The sequence below is a fragment of the Leptonotus elevatus genome, chromosome 19 (genome assembly GCF_054856555.1).
Source record: "Leptonotus elevatus isolate MCC_2025b chromosome 19, RoL_Lele_1.0, whole genome shotgun sequence".
Lineage (NCBI taxonomy): Eukaryota > Metazoa > Chordata > Actinopteri > Syngnathiformes > Syngnathidae > Leptonotus > Leptonotus elevatus.
Window position 1 is genome coordinate 236,172 of NC_141257.1, and position 24,638 is coordinate 260,809.

At 49.7% G+C, this 24,638-nt stretch overlaps 3 protein-coding genes across 3 annotated transcripts; 1 reads left to right on the top strand and 2 right to left on the bottom strand.

Annotated features, from left to right (window-relative positions):
• Window positions 1–108: 108 nt before the first annotated feature.
• On the bottom strand, window positions 109–13,145 carry vps52 (VPS52 subunit of GARP complex). The gene is made up of 20 exons (XM_086062208.1): window positions 13,052–13,145; window positions 11,214–11,295; window positions 10,976–11,028; window positions 10,834–10,909; window positions 9,872–9,939; window positions 9,608–9,783; window positions 8,779–8,929; window positions 7,610–7,710; window positions 7,388–7,520; window positions 6,170–6,227; window positions 4,893–5,026; window positions 3,767–3,922; window positions 3,088–3,206; window positions 2,881–3,004; window positions 2,090–2,185; window positions 1,899–2,006; window positions 1,658–1,723; window positions 1,445–1,556; window positions 744–862; window positions 109–669 (listed from the first exon to the last, which is right to left on the bottom strand). The coding sequence occupies exons 1-20, from the start codon at window positions 13,124–13,126 to the stop codon at window positions 523–525; spliced, it is 2,154 nt and encodes a 717-aa protein (XP_085918334.1). The 5' UTR covers window positions 13,127–13,145; the 3' UTR covers window positions 109–522.
• A 79-nt stretch (window positions 13,146–13,224) lies between these two features.
• rps18 (ribosomal protein S18) lies at window positions 13,225–15,827 on the top strand. Its single transcript, XM_086062624.1, has 7 exons — window positions 13,225–13,331; window positions 13,701–13,763; window positions 14,615–14,713; window positions 14,824–14,910; window positions 14,984–15,085; window positions 15,519–15,610; window positions 15,704–15,827. Exons 1-7 carry the CDS (start codon window positions 13,254–13,256, stop codon window positions 15,777–15,779), a joined length of 597 nt encoding a protein of 198 aa, XP_085918750.1. The 5' UTR covers window positions 13,225–13,253; the 3' UTR covers window positions 15,780–15,827.
• A 2,528-nt stretch (window positions 15,828–18,355) lies between these two features.
• On the bottom strand, window positions 18,356–19,686 carry LOC147157295 (uncharacterized). The gene is made up of 3 exons (XM_086063312.1): window positions 19,631–19,686; window positions 19,031–19,086; window positions 18,356–18,951 (listed from the first exon to the last, which is right to left on the bottom strand). Exons 1-3 carry the CDS (start codon window positions 19,684–19,686, stop codon window positions 18,578–18,580), a joined length of 486 nt encoding a protein of 161 aa, XP_085919438.1. The 3' UTR covers window positions 18,356–18,577.
• Window positions 19,687–24,638: the final 4,952 nt, after the last annotated feature.

Below are 24,638 nucleotides of genomic sequence, written 5' to 3' on the forward strand. Positions count from 1 at the left end.
AGCGTCGCGTGAAGGCAGGGCAGCCCCCCCTTAGGCAAATTGGGGTCTCAAGCAAAATGTGCTAAAGCCCATCCCAAACGTCTCCTGGATACAAAATGACCGACGGACAACTTGACAAACTTTTATTAACAGCTGTAAAGACACAAATTCAAAATCAAGCTGAATGAAACATGTTGATGATTTCTTTGCCATTTCCAAATCAGCTTAAATGACACGAGCTGGCCAGTTTCTCGGGAATGCCGACTGACCAACGGGATTTTGGAGCGCTGATGGTGGTGACGGTCCCCGAACGGGATTTTCAGCGGAGCAACTAAATGGGTCCACTTTGGATGAAGTGGTCGGGGAGTTGAAAGGAGGATGAAAGTTGTCATCTTTTCATCCACTCAATCACAATCAAAAACACAAACTTAGGCCATCTGCTGAGTCGGGAAGGAGGAAATGCTGGCAAAGGGCCGCGCGCACGCACGCACGCACGCACGCAACCTGCACGTTGGATTTGGACTTGGACGACCTTCCTGCTGGTCAGAAGTTGGGCTTGTGCTTCTTGACCTCCACCATGAGGTGATGCAGGTTGATGAGGTCGGATCGGGCCGGCAGACTGCGGAAGGCGGGCTGGCTGAGGATCTTGTGGAAGCCGTGGTAGTACTGGATCAGCTGGGTGAGGGCGCCCTGCGCCGGAGAGGACGAAGAGGGGGTCAAGCCGGCGTCAAGCGCGCCGCCCCGGCCGCCCTGGTCACACTCACCTGGATGATGCCCGTTCCGTTCTTGAAGTTGGTGAAGGACCTCATCACGTCCTGGCTCATGGCCTCCACCGACTGCTTCCACGAGCCAGAGAAGCCTCGCACCAGCTGGCAGATGCGAGCTATGCACGCGCGCGCACACACACGTCAGCACAACCAGCGAAAAGAGTCACGCGCTCGCTACTCGAGTACTTCAAATCCAAGGAGTGACTCAACGTGCATTTTGTTTTTCGGCCCCGTCCTTCATCCAAAGTAACGAGAAGACGTTGACGAAGAAAGTCTCGTCATTTCTTGACTACAAAAGTTTCATTGTTACGATTGTCAAACATTTTTCGATTTGCCTCCCTTCGATGAAAACGGGGCGTTACTGCGTGCCATTGATAAACGGATGATGATGATTCGCTTCCAGCTTGAGTCAATCGGACAGAAAATGAGCAAAAACCTCCATGATGCTTTTACAAAATAAAAGCACGTTTGCAAATATCTTCATTTGGGACAAAAAACACACACACACACACACACACACACACACACACACACACACACACACACACACACACACGCACACACGCACACACACGCGCTAAGCCAATGGGCTTTCATGGCAGTCAGCAGAAATGGTCCCAGCTCAACAACGCCTCGAAACGGATGAGGCAGCAGGCCGACGACGGGATTCGAGTATTTGTACTCGGATACTCGCTCACCTTCGTCGCTCTTCAGGCGCTCCAGCTGCCCTTTCTCCATCAGCGCCTCGGCCTCCTTGACGAAGGAGATCATCCCCCCGAAGGGCGCCGACAGGAGCTCCTCAATAAACTCCTGCCGGCGGGGGGGCGGGATCATGGGACACGCAGCGCGTCAGCATCAACACACACGGGAAGTGCACCTTTCACAATAAAAGCTCAAAAAACAGCACTCGCCTGCGTCCTGGCCAGCAGCAGCTGCTGGAAGCCTTCCACCTCCTTGCTGTCGTCTGCTGCCCTCTCCTGGACAAAAACGGAAACGTCTTGCATTCACTTTCTTCGATTTTTTGGGGGCGTGGCTCTGTTTGTGTTCCTTTTTTCAGTTTTCTAAGAATTGTGTAATAGCAAGCCATCTGAAAGACGCGCAATGATGTCATCTCCGATCTCCGAACTCCGATAACCCGCCGTGTGGACGTACCATGAGCACGCCGAGCATCATGTCGTAGTTGTTGATGAGGAAGATGAGTTGCTCCCTTCTGGACGGGAACTCGGCCGCCATCTTCAGCACAAAGTTCTCCACCTCCGCCTGAAAAAGGTCCCGCGTGACATGATGGTGGCCCGCTCGAAAACCCCGGACCCGCCCCCCCGCCCTTTAAACCCGCGCGGTACCTGCAGCTGAGCCAGCAGAGCGTTGGTCCTCTCGTTGGGGAACGTCTGGTTGATGCTGACGACGGCCGACGAAAACTCGGCGTAACGCCGCGTGATCTGAAATCAGGCACGCAGATGACATGTGGCGCACGGGCGGAGACGTTCGTTAACGCCGCCCACCCAACAAGCGAAACGTCCGCATGGGCCGATGACAAGTGGACCTGCAAGCGTCGCAAGCGCCAGCGTGAGTCCAAACGCGCTACAGCGGCCGGCGTAGTGAAAAGGTCAAATGTCTGCCGCTGTGCGTGCATAGTTGGGGGGCTGTACGAGGTGGTGACCCGGATGGGGAGGGTCTGAGAGAATTTTGCCTGCCCTCGTCTTGTCACTCAAGAGTGAGTAGCCATGTTTTTTGTTTTTGGTCGGATTCCTCACCTGTGCTGCCTGCCATCTTGAGCGGAACCCTCAAGACCATTTTGGACATCATGACCATCAGCTGTTGCGCAACAAATCAAACAAGTCTTCTCTTCCGCCGACCAGACGGATGAAGATTGATGAAGATTGATGAAGATTGATGAAGATTGATGAAGGGTTGATGAAGGCTTGCCTGAGCCGTGTGTGCCGACTAGCGCTGGCACTTTTCTTGGGGAAAAAAGTGACCAAAACCTTCCTTTTTGGATCCCATTTTCTCAGAAATGAAAAGCAAAGAAAACTTTTGGGGGACGGGAGAAAGGACGAGACCGCGTTCACAAAAAGGCGCTTTTGAGTGACGCAGAGCTGCCGTAGCGCGTGCATGCGCGTGTCGCATGACGTACGTAGTGCGGCCGCGTGTCAAGCAGCCCCAACTTCTGAGGGTCCGAGTTCCTGATGCTGTGGATGTTCATCTCCAGGATGAGCTCAAAGCGCGGCCACAGCAGCTCCAGCACCGCCTCCCAGTACCTGGCACGCACACCGACACGCAGCCGTTTTCAGGGGCAGGAGCAGGCGCAGGCGCAGGAGCAGGCGCAGGAGCAGGCACTCACTTGTCCAGAGCCGGAATGTTCCTCTTGGCGGCGATGGCTCGGAAGCGCAGGATGATGTGGATGCACAGGAAGACGGCGATGCCGTCGTAGCAGTCAGACACGTACGTCGACATGCTCTTCTGCGCGCACAAAACAGGTCACCGTGAGGTCACCGTGAGGTCACCGTGAGGTCACCGTGAGGTCGTCGGCCTGCAGCCAGTCGACTGTTCTATGAGTTAATTGCACCAAATTGAGCCCCCCTCCCCCAATTACTGTTCATTGATGCTTATTTTGTACTGCATAACGAGTCGAGGTGCGACAACCAATTGAGTGTCAGAATAACGGACAACTCTTTTGATGATGGATTCCTGGTTTCACTTCAACTCATGGCAATTTTCGCCTCTCAGCAGAACATCCGACATCTCCGGAGTCCTGCGTGAAAGCCGAGCGATTGTCAGGTCTTCCGAAGAACACCTGAAGGAACGGTAGACCCGTCTAATACTGCCCCCTTGTGGCCTAAATTGAGAGCATTTCTATGTAACGATGTCATCCTGCTACTGGCCAAATTCGGAAAAGCGCATTTGGGTTATCTTTGTCGGATACCGACATGGGTTTGATGATCTTAAACGCTGAACGAGGGCAAGTCCTTCTCCGGTGTGGGCGCGCCAGGATTTGGCGCCGCTCTGCACACGGAACTCACCAGGAACATGCTGAGCGTTTTCCCCATGATGCTGTTGAAGAGGTCGAGGGCGGAGTTTCCCGCCACCATGAAGAAGTCGCAGAGGAAGAGGAACTCCCTGCAGCCGTTGTCCAGCAGGGCGTAGTGTTGGCTGCGGAACAGCGTCTCGTACGGGTACTGCGGGCGCACAAGGCTTCATTTAGGACGGCAGGCGACACGACACGCCCGCTCGCCGGCTGCCATTCTTCACATTCCCCTTCAAACGCAAACATCATCCTCGTCACACTCTTTTCTCTTCTCACTGAGCGCCACACACGCAAACATCCAGCGGCTCATCTTGATGCTGCTGATTGGCAGACAAGCGTTCCCGTGCGTGCGTGCGTGCGTGCGTGCGTGCGTGCGTGCGTGCGTGAGCAATCTAAACGGGGCTGGCGTTTCACTTGACCAATTGAAACGTCCATCGCGGCCTGTCCGAGGGTTAGAAATGTCCTTTTCATCACAAATTCAAACGGGCTGCATGTTTGTCAGAACATCAACGCGTCGCCATGTCAGCTCAGCCCGCCTCCGACTTCTCGCGCAAGTCCTGGAAGATCCGAGTGAACGGCTAATTAATAAAGTCATTACTTCCCCAATGATTCCCTCAAAGGGCGCCGGCGGCAACTTCAAATGCCTTCGATGTCTTCCTTCAACACTCAAAGATGGCGACAGCGCGTTTTGTTCACACTTCCTTCGTCTTTACACTCATCGGATCGTATTTGTAAAAAGAAGATAACGCTAACTTTTTCAGTATCATACAGCACAATAAAGGGGACAAAAGTCATGAAAAAAAAAAAGTGTCATCAACAGAAAAACACCAACAACCTCGACTTGACTCGTGTGTTTTATGGAATGTCAACGTGGGAAGGCCGCACATGCGTTCACGCGTTCAACATTACGATTTCTTTGCTGCTGCAAGTTTGGCTTCAAACGATGACATCATCAAGCACTTCTCTTGTTGTGGCGTAAACAGGAAGTCAACAATGGCGTTTCTTTGAAAAAGTAACTCGCCACTACACGTGCACGTCCCAGCAGTCGCCCGCGCAAACAAAGGTGAGTGCAAGGGGCGGAGCTAGCGTCGCGGCGGGTCGGCGGGACGGGCGGCACTCACCCTGCTGTCGCCCCTCTGCGCCGTGTGAGGAACCAGAATCGGACCCTCCAGCTCGGGGGGGCCGAGCACGGCGCCCCTCTGGCCCAGAGTGAAGATGGTGTTGCGGCTCTTCAGAGACGGTTTGGAGAAGAAACCTGAAAGCATCGCGACAAGCGCTCACGCGTCAACCACTTTTTTGCATCGCATTCAACACGGCACATCCACAAAGCGACGCGAGGGGGCGAGATTGAAATCGAAAAAAAAAATAATTGAAAAATTAATCATGTATTAACGCAGATTAATCACACGATTGATTTTGAGCGCAGATGATGGCGCGTGGATGGTTCCGCTCCAGGTAGCGCGGGTCGGGTTTGAGCAATATGCAATCAAAAAAAGCATTCAAGCAGAATATCTGCTCATGTCAAACTGTTGGGCTCATTTTTTCAAATCGTGCAAGTAATTAAGAGGAGGGCGAGCGTGTGACGATGGGGACGTCCTCATAACACGGAATGTTGAAGAAGGAAAACAGCTCTTCAAATGTGAAATGTTGATTTCGAAAAGCCTTTCTTTCAAGCCGCCAATCGTGATTGACCGCAATTGGAAGATTCCTCGGATTAAATCACGGAATGGTTGGACAGCGCGAGTGCAAATGACCGTGAAATTGGAGCCACGTTGAGCCGCAAAAGGGACGAAAAGGAGGATTTTTCCGTTCACTTGGGATGATTGGACTTTTTGGTGCAGTCATGGCTGTGACGTGTTCCAGATTTTGGGTTTCGAAAAATGCCATCATTCAAACAGCACCGCTGCCCATCTCAGGTCGAGCCTTCTTCCTTCCTCCTTTGGAGAAGGGAAGAAAAACGACATTTGTTGCAGACGTGACTGGCAAACACATCCAAGGCGTGCGTGCGTGCGTGCGTGCGCGCGTGCGTGCGCGCGTGCGCGCGTGGTTTTTGTGTTACGCGACCATATGGACGACAACTGTGACTGATTATTAACAATTCAAGTCATGTGTGGAGTTTTTGTGCGGTTGCGTTGCGCTGCTGCACCTTAAGACGGTGCTCCAGCATTTTTTGGGCAGACACACCCGAACATTCAAGAAGCGCCAGGCATTTTTTTCTCCTCTTCACATCCTTGCGTGCCACCTCATTAACAATGAAGCGCACGCACACACAACAATGAAGCGCACACACCCCCCCCCATCTCACAGGCACCTAAGGTGTGCCCTTTTACTCAATCCAATTACAAAGCTATTATGACAGCCACACGCACACAGACAGACAGACGGACGGACTCGATACCCTTTTTGGCGGTGTCTTCAACCCCCATCAGATCGTCCTTGTCGGCCACTTCCTCGTACTGCACACAGACGCAGACAAGGCACTGATCAGCTCCTACCATAATGACCATGGTGAAGATAATGATGATGATGATGATAATGATGATGATGATGATGATGATGACTGACGTGGGTGATTCCCCAGCCTTTGTCTCCTCTTTATTGTATACCGACAGCTGCTTTACAACGAACGAACGCGTCTTTGCATATAAATGAAGTGAGCGCGCGCGGCTACTTATTTGAACAATCAAACTAATCTTGGTTTGCTTTCACAAAGGACACGTCATCGTTCCTCGTTTTTCAGCGTCTTCAAAGCAAGACAAGGACCAAATAGCATCTCAATAAGTTGACGGAGCAATTACCAGTGGCCAGACGCCATCTTTGTACAATTTCCAAATGAACTTGAAAATTCTCCAGATGAAATCAGACGGGGAGGAGTTTGTTCTTTTTAGGGCGAAGTGACGCCGAGTCATTTGGATGCGTGGGAATTTCCACCTGAAAGCTTCAAACTGAAACTCGTCAGCCAATCAGAGAAAGGTTTCCTCAAGTAGCGTGGAAGAAATATGATGGCAAGTTATGGACTTGCACAAAAAGGCCAACCTTTTCTCCGGGAAGCCATCGTGTGATTTTCAAAATTCATAGACTGCCATTTTGTGCAAATCTTGGAATTGGAGGAAAGATGAACCACTGCAGTTCCGTGAACTCACAAACCACAAGAAAGGATAGAACGATTATTGGCCGGGCGATATTCAGCATTTGGATGAATATCCGCATCGGCCATTTTAAAAATGTTTTTCGTTTTGCCGGAAACGGGAAGGTCTTATTCAAACGCGACAGCAGAAGGCAAGCTGAACGTTGGCGCCGAGGTCGGCCTGCAGGCGAGGCCCTCCGCCAGCCGAAAGTGATCGCCCACCCGCGCTTGAACCTACGACCTCCAGTTAAAAACTCAACAAAAAAAACAAGCCAGAACATTCTGGAAACAGCTTGTCACAAGATGATGTGAACTTTATACTCACCTTTTCCCTTTTTAGAACTTCTGGAACCATTTCAACACAAAACCTCAAGCCAATTAAAGATAATTAGCCACCTGCTGTGTAATTGTAGGGCGTGTGTGAGCGAAGCGTTACGACACGGGAGCGCATGGCGTGCGAGAAGTTTGCGTGTGCGCGCGCTGGCTCACCTGCACTTTGAGCAGTCGGCCGCTGTAAGACTTGAAGTAGCTGAAGTAGATCTTACTCATGGTGTCCACGTAATCGTCGCGTACCTCCTTAGCCACCGTCCTCTCGTTGGCCAGGAGGAATTGGTAGAAGAATCTGCACGCACACACGCGCGCGCGCTCACGTTGACGTCGCTCGCTCGCTCGTACGAGTGTGTGTGTGCGTGCGCGCGCGGACGCACGCACCTGTACTTGAGCAGAGTGTTCTGTGGGATCTGATAGTTGGTCATGGGCTTCCTGAAGGAGTAAATCTTCTGAAGGATGAACTCTCGAATCTTCGACACCGCCTGGGATAGAAAAGACAAAAAGACAAAAGTATTGGGACATGTAAAGGAAGCCAAGAAAATACAACAGCGTTTGAATTGTTTTTAAAAAGTGCTTTTCACAGTCAATGTGCACGGTCCGTTCAAAAAGTCACTTCTCATTTCAGCGTTATATTCCCTTTTGCTTCTAAGGACGATTCTGGACCATCTGCGGGCCCAAACGGGGTTCGTTTGTTTTTTGCCCGCATGGTCGGGGAGTGCCGCTCAATATTTGCCATCTGTGAAGCCCTTTCAGACTCTTTTGGAATTTGCATAAATCAACTTTCTTCATTTATGTGCATTGCCCCTTTTCAATAAATCAATTAACAAATGATGCCTGCACCAGCAAAAATGTTGCCTTGCTCTACTTTACCTACTCGAGCTTCACACACACACGCACACACACGCACACGCACACGCACACGCACACGCACACAACCCTGGAAGGTGCAAACAAGTTGCCAATCTGGAGTTCTGCTTCTGGTCGCCAAGGTAACAAAAGGCGTCTTTATCATTGGCCGAGCAGTTTCCAGGGCAGGTAGGCCTGTCATCAAGACACCTGCCACCTCTTCAATTGTGTCAAAGTGTCACAGCAAATACATAACAGACGTGGGCGGGGCCATTGATACGACACGCTTGCGTCTGCTCGGAAAGTCGCCTTTGCGCACGTCTGTCCATTGGAAATTGTTTTCAAATGGATTGTGAGGGATTTAAGTACGGCAGACTTGGCTTGCCTGTGCGCTTCTTTCTCGCACTTTAAACGACCAAGACGATAAGCGCTGCTCCATTACGTCGGCCTGTCAGCGCCGCGGCCGTCTCGTGCCCGCAGGCAACTATTGGTGGACGGCGGTTGAGAAGGTGGCGAGTGGCGAGAAATCATCAAGACGCCGTTACGGTCCAGTGTGCGCAAACAAAGAGGGAGAGAATTTCATGATGGCCGCTAGTCCGGGCACATCTTGCAAGGTGCCAAGTCTGGGCTGATGGCGATGATGACTTTTGTTTGTTCTTTAAGTGCAAAATACAAATGTCAAAATGGCGCCAAGCGCGGCTCACCTTGATCTTGAGGCGGTCCACGATGTCCTGGATGTCGGAGCACGCCAGCGTCTCTCGGAAGCTGAGCTCCTTGGCCAGGTTGATCTTGTTGTTGAGCTCGTGCAGCTGCTCCACAAAGTCCTGCTCCGTCACCGGACTGTCCAGGACGGTGCTGGATGGACAAAGACGGGCAGGCGCCCCCTTTTACAACACACTCCCGAAAAGTCGGGGGTACCGGATTTTAGGATGTGGCGAAAATGCGCAACGAAGCGACGGCCGGTCAGCAAGTGGAAGATGCAGCGTTTACACTTTGGACTGTGAAGCCTCATCACCTTCACCGGACCAAAATGGCCACCCGAGATGGATAAAAGCTGGTGGAAATTTTTTTTGGGGGGAGGGGGGGGCTGCATTCATATTCCAACAAAAGGAGTATGAACAGCGGTGGCATATCAATCAACCTTTATTTATAAAGCGCCTTTCATACATTAAAATGCAACTCAAGGTGCTGAACAATGAAAACATTCATAGTACAATCAAAAGATAAGCCCCCCCCACCCCCACCCCCCCCAGCATCCCCATGCTCAAACCCACACACGCACACACAAACCCCAACATGGCGGGGCACAGAAAAACCCTGTGAGGAAAGGCACCCAGGAAGAGCTCATCCACACTGAGAGGGATGACGGCCCACCACCACAGGGAGCAATGTCCTCCCAGAGACCCCCGGCCCAGATCGACCGCGGCCCACCCCACAGAGAGTCAAGCGCGCCACAGTCCAACAATCTTTGACTTCCCTTCCCAGACAAGCCGCAATACTTGAACAGTCCCAATGAATACGGGCGTGTCTCACGAGATCATGGCGCCGGGCACCAGCAGCTCGTCCACCAGCTGGCTGAGGTGGCTGCGGACCGCCTGCCGGTTCTTCAGACGCACGTTCATGCTGAGCGACTGCTGCTGCAGCGTGTGGATCTCGCAGCTGATGGACGACAGGTCGCTCTGGAAGCCGCTCAGCATCTCCTCCATGCGCTGCAAGGCAGGGAAGGGAAAGGAAAGGAAGGCGGCTCGGTGCCGGAACGCCGGAACGCCGGAACGCCGCACCGCCACGCGCGCTCACCTCCAAAATGGCGTCACAGGCGCTGATCTGCTGGTGCAGCGCAGCGATGTTCTGGCTCTCCTTGATGTCTGATGACGCTCAGGAAAAACAACAACATCTTTCCTGACCCAGACGACCGCGCAGCTCACGCAAAACAGGACTCCACAGTGGTGTTCATTTGATCCGCCATTTTTTTAAAGTTCTGTCCCAGTTTCAATCGCGCGTGTTAGTTTTGATCATACTTAGTCACCCTCATCCCGTTTGTATTTGGTCACTTTTTCATTTGAGTCCAAGAAAACATCATTTCATTCATCCGGTTTTAGTCGCGACAATCATTTTTACCCGTCTTCCTTATTTGTCAGCAGATAATGTCGAACATTTCGGATGTAAAACTTTCACATCAAATTTCTCTCATCTTTTGGATGAAAAACAACTTGACCCTCAATGACAGTAAATCAACGAGTGGCTACTACGGCTCCATGCTACGAGCTAATAAGTTAGCCAGCATTAGCTAGCGGTCGGATGAACATTATTGTCGGAACGTTATCGTGACAGATTGACATCATCAGCGGGCTCTGCGTCAGCCGGATGCCGATTGTGATCTTTCCGAGAAGGAAACCTGCGGGACTCCACGAGCGCCGTTGGGAAAGCCCGAGGCCGACGGTCGGACTTTTCCAACTATTCGTATCAGCGGGGCTGAGCCAAACTTGAACTTCAGTCTTTAGTTCATGGTCGTGTGTGCGTTTGATGCGGTTCTGGTGCGCAAGATGATGCTCGGCTCAGTTGATATCAACTTCTTTCGACACAGGCGAGAAAGAGCTCATAGCGATAAACGCTTCAACTGTTTCGGCTTCTCCTTGTCCTTTGATGAAGCGCAAAGGTTGGGCTGAAGGAGGGCCCGCCTCCCCATCGGTGACATTTTGTTGAAATGGATGCAAGTGAATGTTTGCTAGCTGGCAAAACAACCAAAGCAAAGAGGATACAGTCCTTGATGGAGGCCTGCTCAATGCGCTCAAGCTCCGCCTCCACCTGTTTGGAGTACTGGCGAAGGTCCACGCCCTGCGGAAAACGCAGGTCAGCGGCGCCGTGGTACGAGCTCGCGGAAGGACAAATGAAAACGCTCACCGTCTGAAGCGCTTCCTTGACGAGCTCGTCCTCCAGATTGGCCTGGATGTGAACTGCGGGAACAAGACGCCACGTCAACAAGTCGGCCTTCGGCTCAGCCGCAAGACAAACCCCGATCAAGCTTCTGCTGCTAGTGCTACCGATGGCAGACTTAAAAAAAGTTACGTATAGAGGCAATGGGCTCGTGTTTGTCTGTCAAATGTCCATTGAAGTGGCTTCCCCGCGCGTGCGGCCTTACGGTCGACTTCATCCAAGATCAAGTCATCGGTGGTCAGGTCCAGTTCTCCGAGTTGCAGCTGGGCCATTTCCCCGTCACTCGTCTGGGGAAAGGCATGCAATCTGTTAGCAAACGCTTTCGCCAAAAGCAATTTGTAGCGATTGGGGAAAGAGTGGTCGGTTCCGAGCGCACCCATTCCTCATTCCCGACTCCCTGGTCACTCCATTTTTAGATAGCCGCTGCCGCCACCGAATCCTCAGTCCGATGACAAAAAGTTTTCGCCGTGAATTAAATCACGCTATCACATCATTACAATCAAGCGCATTGCGTTTCTTTTTCGAGAACAAAATAAGCAAAGCGCTTCATGTACATCCGTGTCGTGATGTTTTGCTGAACTTGCAAAAGGATTTTGGCCCTCGCCGAATAGCGCTTTGCGTGTCTCGGCAGTCGGGAGCACTGACTTCGTTGGGGTTTTCCGTCTTCGATTGGCCTTCCCAGTATGGCTCTTGATGACATACTGTCAACACGTGCCCGAGTTTAAATCAAGTAAGTACACAAGCTTCGTGTGGCTTCTATCTCCTCTGGACATGCCCAAACCATCTCAGTCTGGCCTCTCTGACTTGATCTCCGAAGGCCTCTAACATCGGAGCTGTCCCTCCGATGTACTCGTCGCTGATTCTATCCATCCCGGTCACTCCCAAAGAGAAGCTCAGCATCTTCATCTCTGATCTCGGATCTCGGATCTCGGATCTCTGCCTCCTGTCTTCTCCTCAGTGGCGCTGTGTCTCCAGACCAAACAGCATGGCTGGTCTCACCACAGTTTGATGAACCTTTCCTTTCCTTTCATGTGAGCTGAAACTCTTGTGTCACCACCTGCCACTTTCCTCCACCCGTTCCAGCCTGCCGGCACACCACGCTTCTTCACTTCTTTTCCCACACTCTCCATTGCTCTGGACTGTTGACCCCAAATACTTCAACTCCTCCACCTTCCTGGTCTCTTCTCCCTGTAAGCTCCCTCTTCCACTCGGGTCCCTCCCATTCACACGCAGATACTCCGTGTCGCTACGGCAAACCTTCTATCCCCTCCTTTCCAGGGCAAACCTCCACGCCTGGAGCTTCTCCTCCACCTGTTCCCTGCTCTCACGACAGATCACAATGTCATCAGCGGACATCATAGTCCAAGGAGATTCCTGTCTAATCTCGTCTGTCATCCTGCCCGTTACCATAGCAGTCCCACTTCCACTTTGAACTCCTCCGTCACACCTACAGCACACCTCACCACTGTCTTACAGTGAACATACTTCTCTGCCACTCCAGACTTCCTCGTCCATAACCACAGTTCCTCTCTGGGCACCCTGTCGTGAGCTTTCTCCAGATCTACAAAGACAAAGTGCCGCTCTTTCGGACCTTCTCTGTCAACATCCTCCAAATAAATAATGCATCTGTGTTAGTCCTTTTTGGCATGAAACCATACTGCTGCTCGCCAACGTTCACCTCTGCCCTCAGACAACCGAAACAGTCCAGTCACAGGATAGATTTGCTTTTCTGGTAAGCGTCGGTTGTGCGCTACGTTTCAAGATGCGTTGTGGGAAATATTGAAGGTGCGATCCTGTATAAAGTCTAACCTGTACTCACTACACATCGCAACAGCACTACAATGGAGAGCTGACTAGAAGTAAAGTATGGCTATGTGTCTCTACAGTGGAATAGCATGATGTCATCTTGTTTTGCTAACGCTAATGAATGGATGCTAATGACTTCCAGGGAAGAGGAAGAGGAAGGCTTGCTGAACGAGCTCGAATGAACAAGGACGACACCTTGCTTGAACCACACTCGACATCAACACCAATAAAAGTCACCTCGTCGTGAAAGAAGGCCATGGCCACTTGCGCCGTCCTCTCCGCGGTGTTCGCATCCGCGGAAGCCTCCGCCATTGTTACTTGACGTCACGTGGGGGGGGGGGGGGGGTGTGGGTGGGTCGGGGGGCAAAACTCCACCAAACGAAAGCAAAACAACGAAAAATTATAGACGTTTTTCGCTAACGCTCCAGCAAAATCTTACATGCATGTTGAGGATAAGCTTGCATATTTCGACATTGTTTTTGACATCTTATCTTCAATTCGAAACGTGCTGTTGATGGTACGCGACACTTTTAATTTTTAATTGCATTTTTAAAGAATTACATTATACAATTATTAAGTAACTAATTGCTTTTGAAAAACACACAGTATATCTCACATTCAGCATATGACTTATATTTGGAATTGTGTTGTTTCCAATAAATTACCCTGTTATTTAATTAAATACATGAATGGAAAACTGAATACGAACTTAATACATCATTCGTCACATTTAGGAAAAGCAGCTAAATGCATGCAACAAATATGACAAAACTAATCCAGCAAAAATAAAAAATGTTAAGGAACAGTTGTCGCCCGATTGAAAGAACAACGTATGTTGATAAAGTTGTCGGACAATTGAAAGTGATGGACCCACTTCCGCCCTTAGCCAGATCAAACTGTCGCGAGAAACGCGTCACTTCCTCTTTGCGTGGAACCAGCTTGCAAGATGGTGAGAATTCTGCTCAACGATTCAAATCTGCTGTCATCCAGTCCAAATATATGTTCATCTGCGCCATCGGTGTCTTTAAATGGCGCGTGTAGTGTGTGTGAGCAGATAACGCGATGAATTGTTGATGAGTGAGGGCGAACAAGGACTTTAAAAGCGAATTTGGAGTCGTCGCCGCTGGAGAAGATGCCGCGAATAATGTAACAATGTCTGCGTCGGTTGAGCGTTAAAGTGTCTCATTTACAGACTCGCACTCTTTTTGTACACTACTGACTGTTTGCTCTAAGCATCTTACTAGGAATTCAATAAGATGACGCCCTCACTTTAGCGTTGTGGTAAACTATTAGCGTTATGTTTGTCACATTTGCTAAAAGGGCGAAGGTACCTTTTATTTTTTATCTTTTTTTTGCTTCATATGTTCATTCATCAACTCCTCAACAACAAATTGACTGCATATTGTCAGCCCCGTCCTATCCGAAACATGAAAAACTTTTAACAACTAGGGATGATATTGATCAGTAATTAAATTTCAGGGGTAGAATTGATCGATAGTGTTGACCTGAGGATGTCGTAGGTTTTAGTAGAAGTGGCCACTATCCCAATGAGATGATGTTTTAGGCCAAAACATATTTTTGGGCTCAAAATCTGACTTTACCATTGTTTTAAGAAGGTAGCGATTTGGAGACCCACCGTTTGTTGCCTATTTGACATTTTGAGATGCTAAATGAGTTTGTTTGCAAGCTGTTGTCATTTATAATTGTCGGGAAACAACGTGAGCTCAGATGTTTGCCTTTAAATGAAGACCGTTGCTTTGTGGTCACCTTGTAGTGGCAGCTGATGTGTTGTGTCTGTAGGCTTTGGTTATCCCCGAGAAGTTCCAGCACATTCTTCGTGTTTTGAACACGAACATCGATGGAAGGAGGAAGATCGCCTTTGCCATCACTGCCATCAAGGTAAGGAAGCAAGCGAGGAGGCTCCTGGTGCTGCTCTGCGCTTCCTGTTGTTGATCTACATTTCTTTTCTTTTTTCTTGTTTTTGCGCATCCAACAATGGGGTTTGTCAGGGTGTGGGCAGACGCTACGCCCACGTGGTCCTGAGGAAGGCGGACATCGACCTCAACAAGAGGGCGGGCGAGCTGACCGAGGAGGAGGTGAGCAACGCGCAACCTCTCGCTCCGGTTGAAGTTTCGTCCGGGACCGAGCGAGCGAGCGCCTTGTGTGCAGGTGGAGCGAGTGGTGACCATCATGCAGAACCCTCGCCAGTACAAAATCCCGGACTGGTTCCTCAACAGGCAGAAGGACGTCAAGGATGGGAAATTCAGTCAGGTGGGTGGAAGAAAATGGCACCTTTCCTGTTTTGGCCGAACCCTTTTTAAGTTTCAGACCCGCACGTGATGGCTGAAAAAGCGTATTGCGTAGAAACCAGATATTAGAGGGGAAAAAACAAGCCATCTAATATTTGAGTATTGCCCCGAATCCACCGTAATACCTTAAATTAGAGCTGCAACGATGACAAGCAATTAATGATGCAATTAGTAGACAACAGTTTTGATCATTGTTTCTTTTGAAGTTGAAGAATGATTCACTTGATTGTCAAAATAGCCGTCAATGAATGTCATGATGGATTAGTTGCAGCCGGCGAATTACGATTCCCTCTTTCGGGCGCAAGGCGGGGGTGGGACCGGCCTTGAGATGTGCACTTCAATATTCCAACTTGAAAAAAAGCCTCCAAGACCAAAGTTGAGTTGCCTGCTTTCAGGTGTTGGCCAACGGTCTGGACAACAAGCTGCGAGAAGACCTGGAGAGGCTGAAGAAGATCCGAGCCCATCGCGGCCTCCGACACTTTTGGGGGTGAGGCTTCGCTCGCCCGCGTGAACTTTGAACTTGGGGGGGGCAGGGACACAGACAAGTCTCCTCGTAACACGCTGTCCCTTCCCTTTGCAGCTTGCGCGTGCGCGGCCAGCACACCAAGACTACCGGTCGCCGCGGTCGCACCGTGGGAGTCTCCAAGAAGAAGTAAACTCACTGCATCCTTTTCTTGGAATAAACCACACACACACCAAAGAAATGTTGTGCTCTGCTCTCTCATTGGCCGATTGGTGAAGCGTTGTTGGCGTCGCATCGCTTAGCTGCACGACATTCACTGATCTGAATTTAGGACTGGATAGCTGATAGGCCAAGACTTTTGAAGCGGCGCGGCCGCCATATTGCTCCTCCCAAGAAATGTTTCTCGCCATACCATCCTATACATTTACAGTTGAGACGGTACTTGGTGGAAACGGCGTCATTTATGAAGTTTTAAATTCGTTCAACATAAACAACTTGCCTTAAATTCATGTATAGATGATATGCTTAATTATGTTTACTGGAGGGAACTTGTATATCTTTTATTTCATAATTGTATTCAACAAAAGATGCCTGTGCCAAATCTATTATTGGGGTCTAAGGAACTGAGCCATGAAAGAAAAAGGGGGTCTTCAAAGCAGCACCCCCCCCCCCCCACACTTGTTTTACTTGTTAAAAAACACTGACCACTGCCTTCGCTTTTCTTTGAACTTGCCGAGTCTTCTGTCCAAAATGAAGAGCAAAACCAAATTGAAGTTGTTGAATGAAACGAATGCCTCAAGTTCGCGTTCCTTGCTGCCAAGTTGCAAACTTGGAGCTGTTTTTTTGGGGGGGGGGGCATTTGGAGCGGTTACTCTGCCGCCTCCACTGCAAGGCACACCCAGCTCGTGGTCTGGAACATAAAAGGGGATTCACGGAAATAGGAATGGGGCCATTTTGGGGTCAGAGGTTGAGGGGCGCTGAGCTGCCAGGATAAATCCTTTTTTGTATATTTATGTAAACAAATATATAAAGATCCCGCGTTTATGAAAGTTTGTTTAAATGTTGAGTCGCAGCAAAAGATGAATGGAATGAATTTTTTTTTATTTTATTTTTTTTAAGAGCTCGGTATTGTTCATTCGGTAATTTCACCAATTTGACATGTCATCATCATTGCTCCTTTTTTATTTTCATTTTTTTAATTATTTTGTGTGCGTGTGTATTCACGAGTTCACCAAAAATCTATAAAAAAAATCCCATACCCTAAACCGAACACCGCCGTCGGGAGACCAGAGGAAGGACCAAAGAAAAAGGAAAGTGAAATCCAGCAGAATGGAATGAATTTCTAAAACAAGCGTTCTGTCACCTTCCAATGACGTAAGTTGGGAAGACAACAAACTCATTTGGCGACAGCAGCACCCGTCGGTGCACATGAACAAGATGATGCTTTTTTCCCCCTCCGGGAATAAACCAGCTCCTTTGCCCTAAAATACAAAAGTGCACTTCTTTTTGGATTCTGGTGTGAAATGCGATACACAACATGTAAAAGACGGGAATGTTTTGTGACTACGGATGCGGTGTTTGTGTTCAAATGCTCTGTGGGACGGCGACGGCTTAGCTTGCCAAGTCGCACCTTGCGTGGAATATGAAGCCGTCCCACTCGGGCAGGAGGCGTGTCGGCTTGTCCGGCCACCTCAAACGTTTCTCGGCAAAAAACAGCTGCTGGAAATCAGAACGGTGAAAATGAGGACTGGCTATGAGAATTGAGTGCCGGAAGTGAAACGTGGTCACGTCCGATTGAAGTCGGGTTGGGACAACTTGGACCGTGACTGAAGTGTCGCCACTGGAAGGTCTCCGTCCCCCCAAAAAGCTTGTCCGAGACGGAGTAAAAAGGCCTCGCGTTCCGAGACGCCGCCGAGACCCTTAAAAAGTGGCGTTAGGGAAAGTCCTCATTTCATGAGGCGATGACTAAATATGTGTATGATTTTCACCGAGGGAACCTCCGCGTACACTTTGGAGCGTCCAGAAATTGCGTTTGCCACCTCTGCCCTCAAGTCAGATATTTGTTCCATTTCTTTTCTTTCATACAACACACCCCACGACACGGCAGCGCACGGACCCCCGAATGGCGCCGCGACGTCTCGGCCCACTCGCTGATTGGTTGGTCAAAGCCAAACTTAAGCCTCCGATTCCAACCCAAAAGGCCGCGTCAATCTCCAACAGAGTTACCGGCTCCCTTTTTGATTGTCTTTCGTACGTATGAGCCGGCCGGGGATCCATCGAACCCGCGACATCCCGGCCGCAGGACAGACGCGCGACCACAATTGGCCTACTTTAGATTGTCCGAGATCATCAAGCAAACGCAAACCGAAAGGCAAGGCGGCTTCCTCAAAGTCATTTCTTGATGGAGGAGGTCTGGAGGTGGTCAGGCTTGAATGCGCTCAATAAAAATCGTCATCTTTGCAAAAAATGACACCCCCCCCCTCAATAAATCGAATCAGCGTTTGAAGATGTTATCGTTCTGATTTCTTCGATGATCTTCACCATTCCAGTGGGAGCGACAAAAAAAGACTTAATAAATGTGAGAACACGGCGGGAAAAAACCTTTCCCCACTTTTCTGTCATTCGGCTTTGACATCCGAGTTTGGGATATCTACTCGGGCATTTTTGGGTGTTAAATTTCAAAGCGAAGAGCAAAATAATCAGTCACATTTTTCAAATTGAAAATGGAAATGATGTACGTGGATAAAAAAAGGAAGACGCCACAAACAGTGCGAGCTCATGAGTTTTATTTAAGCAAAGAAAAGTTCACCAGAAGTGAGCGTGCAAACATCATGGAAACCAATCGAGTGTTTTCATGTCACACCGTAAGGACAATCGTGAAGAATTGATTCAGGAAGGAGATTGCAAGCAACAGAAAAGTCTTGATGGCATCGTGACTTTCAAAAGGAAATCGAGCCGCAGCTCGAATGCACAGCACAGATAATGAGCCAATTAATCATTTTCGTCTGCCGTGAGCCCTGAGGCTAGGGTGGTGGTCGTTGTGGTGGCCGTTGTGGGGGTGGCTATTGTGATTGGAGTGTCGTCTGAAATTGTGGTGGGAGTTGTTGGGTCTGGATAGCCATTAGGATAACTCACCCCCATAATCCAAATTTTGCCATTAAAATAACGCACAGAAAGGCCGACATTATCGTCTAGAATCTGTAAACCCAGCTGGTAATTTTCATCCACGGTTACACAATCGGAAGATGGCAAAGGGTCTGGGTCAGTTGATGGTGTTGATGGTGTTGGTGGTGGCGGCGGCGGTGGTGTTGGTGCATCGTTCTCATCTGGAGTCTGGGCCCGAATGGTCGGCAGGCTGATGCTTCCTGTCGGTTGAATTGCGTTGCGTTTAGCTCACGTTACGCGATGACGAGTCACGGCGTTCGTTACAGTTGGCCGACTTACCGAGTAAAAGGACAAACGTGAACAGCTCCAAAGTCCTCATTGTGTCCGACGTGGCTCTGTAAGACAGACAGTGAAAGGGAACAGTCAACGTGCATCGGGAGAAGCGAAGGGGGAGGCGGCCGCTATTGCAACGCAGGCGGACAAGCGGCCGGGTCCGAGTGGAGCGATGCCGCCGTTTGGAGCGCGGAACCTCTGCCGGCGCCGGCCCCGGCTAACCTTTCCTGTCCTCAAGCCCATCTCCAACTGTTTCCGCATTGCTCTCACTTCAAGTCTTCAAGCGCCCGTTGGACCAACATCTCAAAGCGCATAAAGCAACGTTGGCTTTGGCCCGAGTCGCAAATCACGAGTCTTTCCCTCCATTTGAAAACCAGCGAAATATGCCCAACATAGATGCTGTGTTGAAGGAAACGGCACCAAGTGGCACCAAGTGGCACCAAGTGGCACCAAGTGGCACCAAGTGGAAGGGTGTACTCACCGCACTGAATCAATCAAGTCTGCGCCTGGGTTTGCTGTCGATCCTGCGCCGGCGGTTTATATCCTGCCTCGCGGCGCCAACAAAGGACACATTTTGCTTTCAGGTGAGGCTTTTAATTAATTTCCCTTTTGTTCTCACGCAAGCAGTTGTTATGTTTTAGGCGGGTCTTGTCAAGCCACATTTCTCTTCACATTTTCTTGCTGCAATTAATCAATTACATGAGTCACTTTGAAGAGAACAGAACATCGTTAATGCTCACGGCCATGTGAGAAAGGCCATTGTCACTTTGGGAAACCGGTTTGTCACCTTCAAGCGCTGCTCAGCATAAGGACGCTTTAAGCTCTGGCGCGGGACCTTTGACCTGCTTGATTACAGCCTCATTTGTTTGTTACTGACAAAATCTTTCGGGACGCTTCGCTATCGTTTACCGCCAGCGGCTGCTCGCTCGCACAAGAATACGGCGCCCGTGTCGACGAAGATGCGCAGAGGCGGTCCTGACCAGATTTGCGCCCAATCCAGGGCGTAGGCCAAGTGGCGGTCAGTGGCACTTTGCTGCTTCCAGGCCCGAAGAAAAAAAAAATCTTGCACGTGAAATCAAATGAGAAGAAATAACAGTAGTAATCATTTGCAATGGCGTCCTGCCCTCATGCGCTCCCCTCGCTTAACCTGCCACTGAAAAGCGATGGAGCACGGCGTGCGGTGTCGGGTGAGAGGGGAGGGGGACGCTACAGCTTATCAGTGCGGCGGCTGTCAAATTTGCCCTGAATTGCAATATGAAAAGATGGTCAACGCCCTCCGGGGCGGCTCAGAAAAACAAAGGAAAGCGGACACGGAGAAGAGGTCGCAATTCAGAGGTATTTCTGGCTCGTACCATTAACAACAACAAATGCGATTTGACTTTTTGTTTGCACCAGCGAACAGCTGAAGAGGAAATATAATACCGCTGTAGCGTAGGCTACACTGAACAAGGTTGCGCTTGCAATCCTAACCCGATTTTTGTAGTACATACGGACATCATTGATGTTGAGCACGTCATCAAGTTTGTGTGCAGCTTTTGCGGATCCTCTATAATAAGTAAGTGATGTCAATCTCCACCTGTCTGGATGCCGTGAGGAGAGAGGCCAAAAGAAACATCTGCAGAGGAGCCTGGGCCCCAGCCTGGGCCCCAGCCTGGGCCCCAGCCTGGGCCCACTTGACCACTCACGGAAGGATGTAAGTTGAGCCAATATCTCTGATGTCACTGCTGTCATGATGATATTGTTGTTTTTGCTGTTAATATGATTCGATCGTTATTACTGAATGTTTCACTACTTGCTGTAAATGTTGCCATCGTCGGATGAAATCAAGTTCATTTCAACAACGGCGGCTTGCTATGAAGTGGACCGGTCGCAGTGCAGGCGCGCGAAGTCAGGCGGCGCAGTTGCTTGAAGCAGGCGAGTTCCGTCGTCGTGTGTTACAGCAGCAGATCTGTGGGAGGAGCAACCTTGCGCTGCCTCATGGACCAAAACGCAAGGTCCTCGAGGTGACGTCGGGATCGTGAAGGCCATTCGAGCGTATCAATTCCTTCATCCTCCGGGTCCCGCCCGCTTACTCTTGCCACGCGAGGCCAGGCAATGTCATGCATGAGGAGGAAACCACTCTAGGACCAGCTACTGCTACTGCACCAGCGTAGGGCCTGACAATGGGTTCAAGGATTTCATCTCGATACCTAATGGCAGTAGAGGTCCCTCCATGGCTAGGGTTTGTCTCCCCAGACCATCACTGAGCCACCACCAAAGCTTTCATGTTGAGCGGTGTTGCAGCCAGCCAGCATGAGGTTCTCCTTGTCTTCTGGAGACTCTTTCACGTCGGTCGCAGGTGCTCAGGGGCAGCCTGTTCTCGCCGGCGCAGGCGGACTTGCCTATTGTGGGCTTCTCTAGCAAATGCCACTCGGGCTCCACAGGACCCGCTACAGGACGTCGGGCCCTCAGGCCAGCGTCATCAAGTCTGCTTGCTTGGGCAGAGACAGAGTGAAGGTCATTCTGTAGGGCCCGAGCAGTGCTCAAGCTCTCCCGCCTTGCACGCGGGAACGAGCAGAGATCGGTCCTGCTGGTGGCTTGAGGGCCTTCTGGGGCCCTGTCCAGCTCTCCTCGAAGAACTGCCAGTCTCCTGAAATCTCCTCCATCTTCTGGAGATTGTGCTGGGATGGGAGACGCATGAAATGTTCTTGCTGCAGCGCGTGTGGATGTGCCACGCTGGAGGAGTTGGGCAACCTGTGCGGCTTGTGGAGGGTGACGGAATCGCCAGTACAGTTCATGACTCAAACCAAAAGCAGCACCAATGGAGAATCAGCCCAAAAAAGATCAAGAGGGAGAAACTTGCAAAAATTGTAAAACCAATCCTGTTTTTTTTTTTGGGGGGGGGGGTCTTCGTTGCCACTCGAGTGCACTTGTTGCTAATTCCATACAGCTAAAAGGGATTAACAATGCCCTCTGCTACATAACCCACCAGATCAATATCAGACAGGTTTAAATGATGTCATGCCAGGCCCAATAAATCAAAAGTGTTCCTTGAATTTTTTTCAGCAGTGTATTATGGTTTGATGTCGATTTTGAGCCCTTTTTTGGATCCTCTCTCTGTTTGACGCTTATTGCGGCTTGACAATAAATGAAAGCATAGCATAGCATTGCTTCATTGGGGGGGGGGGGTGCACCTGGGACTCGGCACATGACAAGACCGCAACGGAATTTCAACCTATAGAATGTGCTTGTACAGCGGCCACAGCCACGTGCGCGCGCGCACACAAACGTAAGCAAGGATGGCAAGGAATGTGGGTGTGGCTTTGTGGCTTTGTGGCTTTGTGGCGCCACCTCGTGTCACGCCAGTTTGGGAATTTCCTTTTTCAGTTTTTTTTTAATGAGTGTTCACCCAGCAGGTTTGTTCATTTTTGCTCGTGTCAGTTCTCAAAAATGCTGTTTTAGTGAAGTTTTTATGAATTTTCTTTTTTCTTTTTCTTGTGTGCACCCCCCCCCACCGCCCCAAAACATCACTGTAGATTAGCCTATGGTGTCATACAAATTCACAAATCATTTATTCCCCCAAAACAACCATCCACAAATCAAATACAGGTACAGCGTTCCCTCGCATTTCACTGATGATACGTTCCAAGCCCACCTGCAATAGATGAATTCCCACTTGACTTTATGTTTATTATTGGGGGGGATTTATTACTCTGTTCAGCCATTACGAAGCCCCTGCACGACTCCCACCCTTCGAAACACTTGTGACACTGAATAAATGTAACCTTTAAAATGCAAAATGTAGTATAAATAGCGAGCTGCTGAATTTGGACTGTGCTGATAAATGGATGCGAGCGGACAGGGCGACGTCAAAACGGCGGCTTGATAACGCCGTTCGAGTGTTTTTCTTTTTATTCTTAAGATGGCTTACCTTAACCAGAAACCCGCGTTTCAGATGGTCACAAATGCAAATCGGTGACAGAGTGAATCGGCAAGAAGCCAACTGCCACGTAGCGAGGGGTAGAGCCGTCCACACGTCGCAGCTCATCAAAACAGGAACTTGACTCGAGTCGATGTCTCCGCAAAATTCGACCTTGGCTGGGGTTACGAGAAATGTGGCCACTCTTTCAATTGTAAATGGTTTATTTGCAAGTTTGACTGTATAGAATCATTCCGTTTGTGATTTCTGTATTGTAGCCGGCCGCCGTAGCACTTTTCAGCGGCGTGAGGGCTTGTGCGCATTGTGAGCCACGAAGTCGGATGTTCTAAAAAATAATCATCAATAAATAAGCAAGGGCCGATTATGCATATTCAATAGTGCAATGGAAGGGTTTGCATATATACAGCTTGTCGGTAAGAATGAGAAGTAATGCACGCAGAAGTTGGCTTGAATGTGTGAAGAGGACTCCTATTCAACACTTACAGTTTACCGTAGGATGTGTTTCTATAGGTGGGCCTATATGAGGTGGACCATAAGAGGAGCGATGGGATGATGTACATAAAGTTACTTGGTTTGAATGAAAAAGTGCAAAAATATTGGGGGCAATACTGCATACGTCAGTCTGCGGAGCAGCGCGTTGAGGTAAGTAGTGCAGCTTCAGTCTGGTGTTTGTGCTGGGCTCGGGGCTGCTTGAGTCTCTGTCTCAAGACGGTGGTCGTTGCGCAAAGCTGGTGGCTCCTGTAGCGCCACCTGGAGAGCAGACTGTGTGCTGGGTGGCAGAGTGTTTCTGATGTTCCTGCCAAAGTCCTCAGTAGCAGGAAGTGAGACTCTCGCCGCTGTGTTTAGCTTCTGCAACGCTTTCCAAGTCCCGGAGCCAAGATGGTGCAGATGCGCTCTCCGTTGCAGCAGTCCAAGTCAAAACTAGGTTGTCTGAAAAGGGCTAGTTTGTCTTACTTACAACGTAACCGTGTTGTGTGGTGTTGATGCAGTATATGAGCTGGATCCTAAAAGTTCCAGGACTGGTGTCATAAAAGATTTCAAAATCCATGTCCCGTCCCCGTCCCCCCACCCCTTTAGAAGTAAACCACCTGAAGTCCAAGGCCTGGTAGACACTTAAGGATTTTTCAAATCTTCAAAGATTGTTTCTGTGTTACAGACCTCACATATGTGGATGAAACAAATGTGCTATTTAACCATTTGGGTTGTGCTGCCTGTGGTGTGCGCCGATAATCAAAACACAGAGCATCACACAAAGAGAAGAGACCCCTTTTCACCACCGATCCTTAAACTAGTCCTCCGAGACAAACATTTTTTTTTCACCACCGCTTTCTTGTTCGTCAGTCAGGGCGCTTTTTTGATTGACTACAGTCCACTCATGTCACAGTTTGCGGGTTCGTGACTCAAGTGGCATCAGCTTTCCTCACACACAAACATTTTTGGTTGTATATATTGGACACATGCGATATTAAGATTGTCGCCCCTGACCTACGGACACAATCATCAGGACAATTCCTTTCTTAACCCCTCAGATAGAGGGATCATCTTGTAGGACAATCTCAGACATAAGCTAGTTTGAGCGTTTGACGTCCTTGTTCAAGAAGGGGGGCAAAATACGTGAGAAAAACAGCCCAATGGTCTAAATGTGTTTACCTGTCGTCACAGCCATCTCAATGTCAGCCGCGTTTTTAAACCGTA

Excerpts from the sequence above, each read along its gene's own strand:
- vps52 (XM_086062208.1), bottom strand. The coding sequence starts at position 13,126 with ATGGCGGAGGCTTCCGCGGATGCGAACACCGCGGAGAGGACGGCGCAA. Across the intron at positions 1,724-1,898 it reads TGATGCTCGGCGTGCTCATG|GAGAGGGCAGCAGACGACAG; the intron begins GTACGTCCACAC and ends GTTTTTGTCCAG. Across the intron at positions 1,557-1,657 it reads TGCTGCTGGCCAGGACGCAG|GAGTTTATTGAGGAGCTCCT; the intron begins GCGAGTGCTGTT and ends CCCCGCCGGCAG.
- rps18 (XM_086062624.1), top strand. The coding sequence starts at position 13,254 with ATGCATGTTGAGGATAAGCTTGCATATTTCGACATTGTTTTTGACATC. Across the intron at positions 13,332-13,700 it reads TTCGAAACGTGCTGTTGATG|CCAGATCAAACTGTCGCGAG; the intron begins GTACGCGACACT and ends TTCCGCCCTTAG. Across the intron at positions 13,764-14,614 it reads TGGAACCAGCTTGCAAGATG|GCTTTGGTTATCCCCGAGAA; the intron begins GTGAGAATTCTG and ends TTGTGTCTGTAG.
- LOC147157295 (XM_086063312.1), bottom strand. The coding sequence starts at position 19,686 with ATGTGGCTTGACAAGACCCGCCTAAAACATAACAACTGCTTGCGTGAG. Across the intron at positions 19,087-19,630 it reads TGCTTGCGTGAGAACAAAAG|AGCCACGTCGGACACAATGA; the intron begins GGAAATTAATTA and ends TCTGTCTTACAG. Across the intron at positions 18,952-19,030 it reads CACGTTTGTCCTTTTACTCG|GAAGCATCAGCCTGCCGACC; the intron begins GTAAGTCGGCCA and ends TTCAACCGACAG.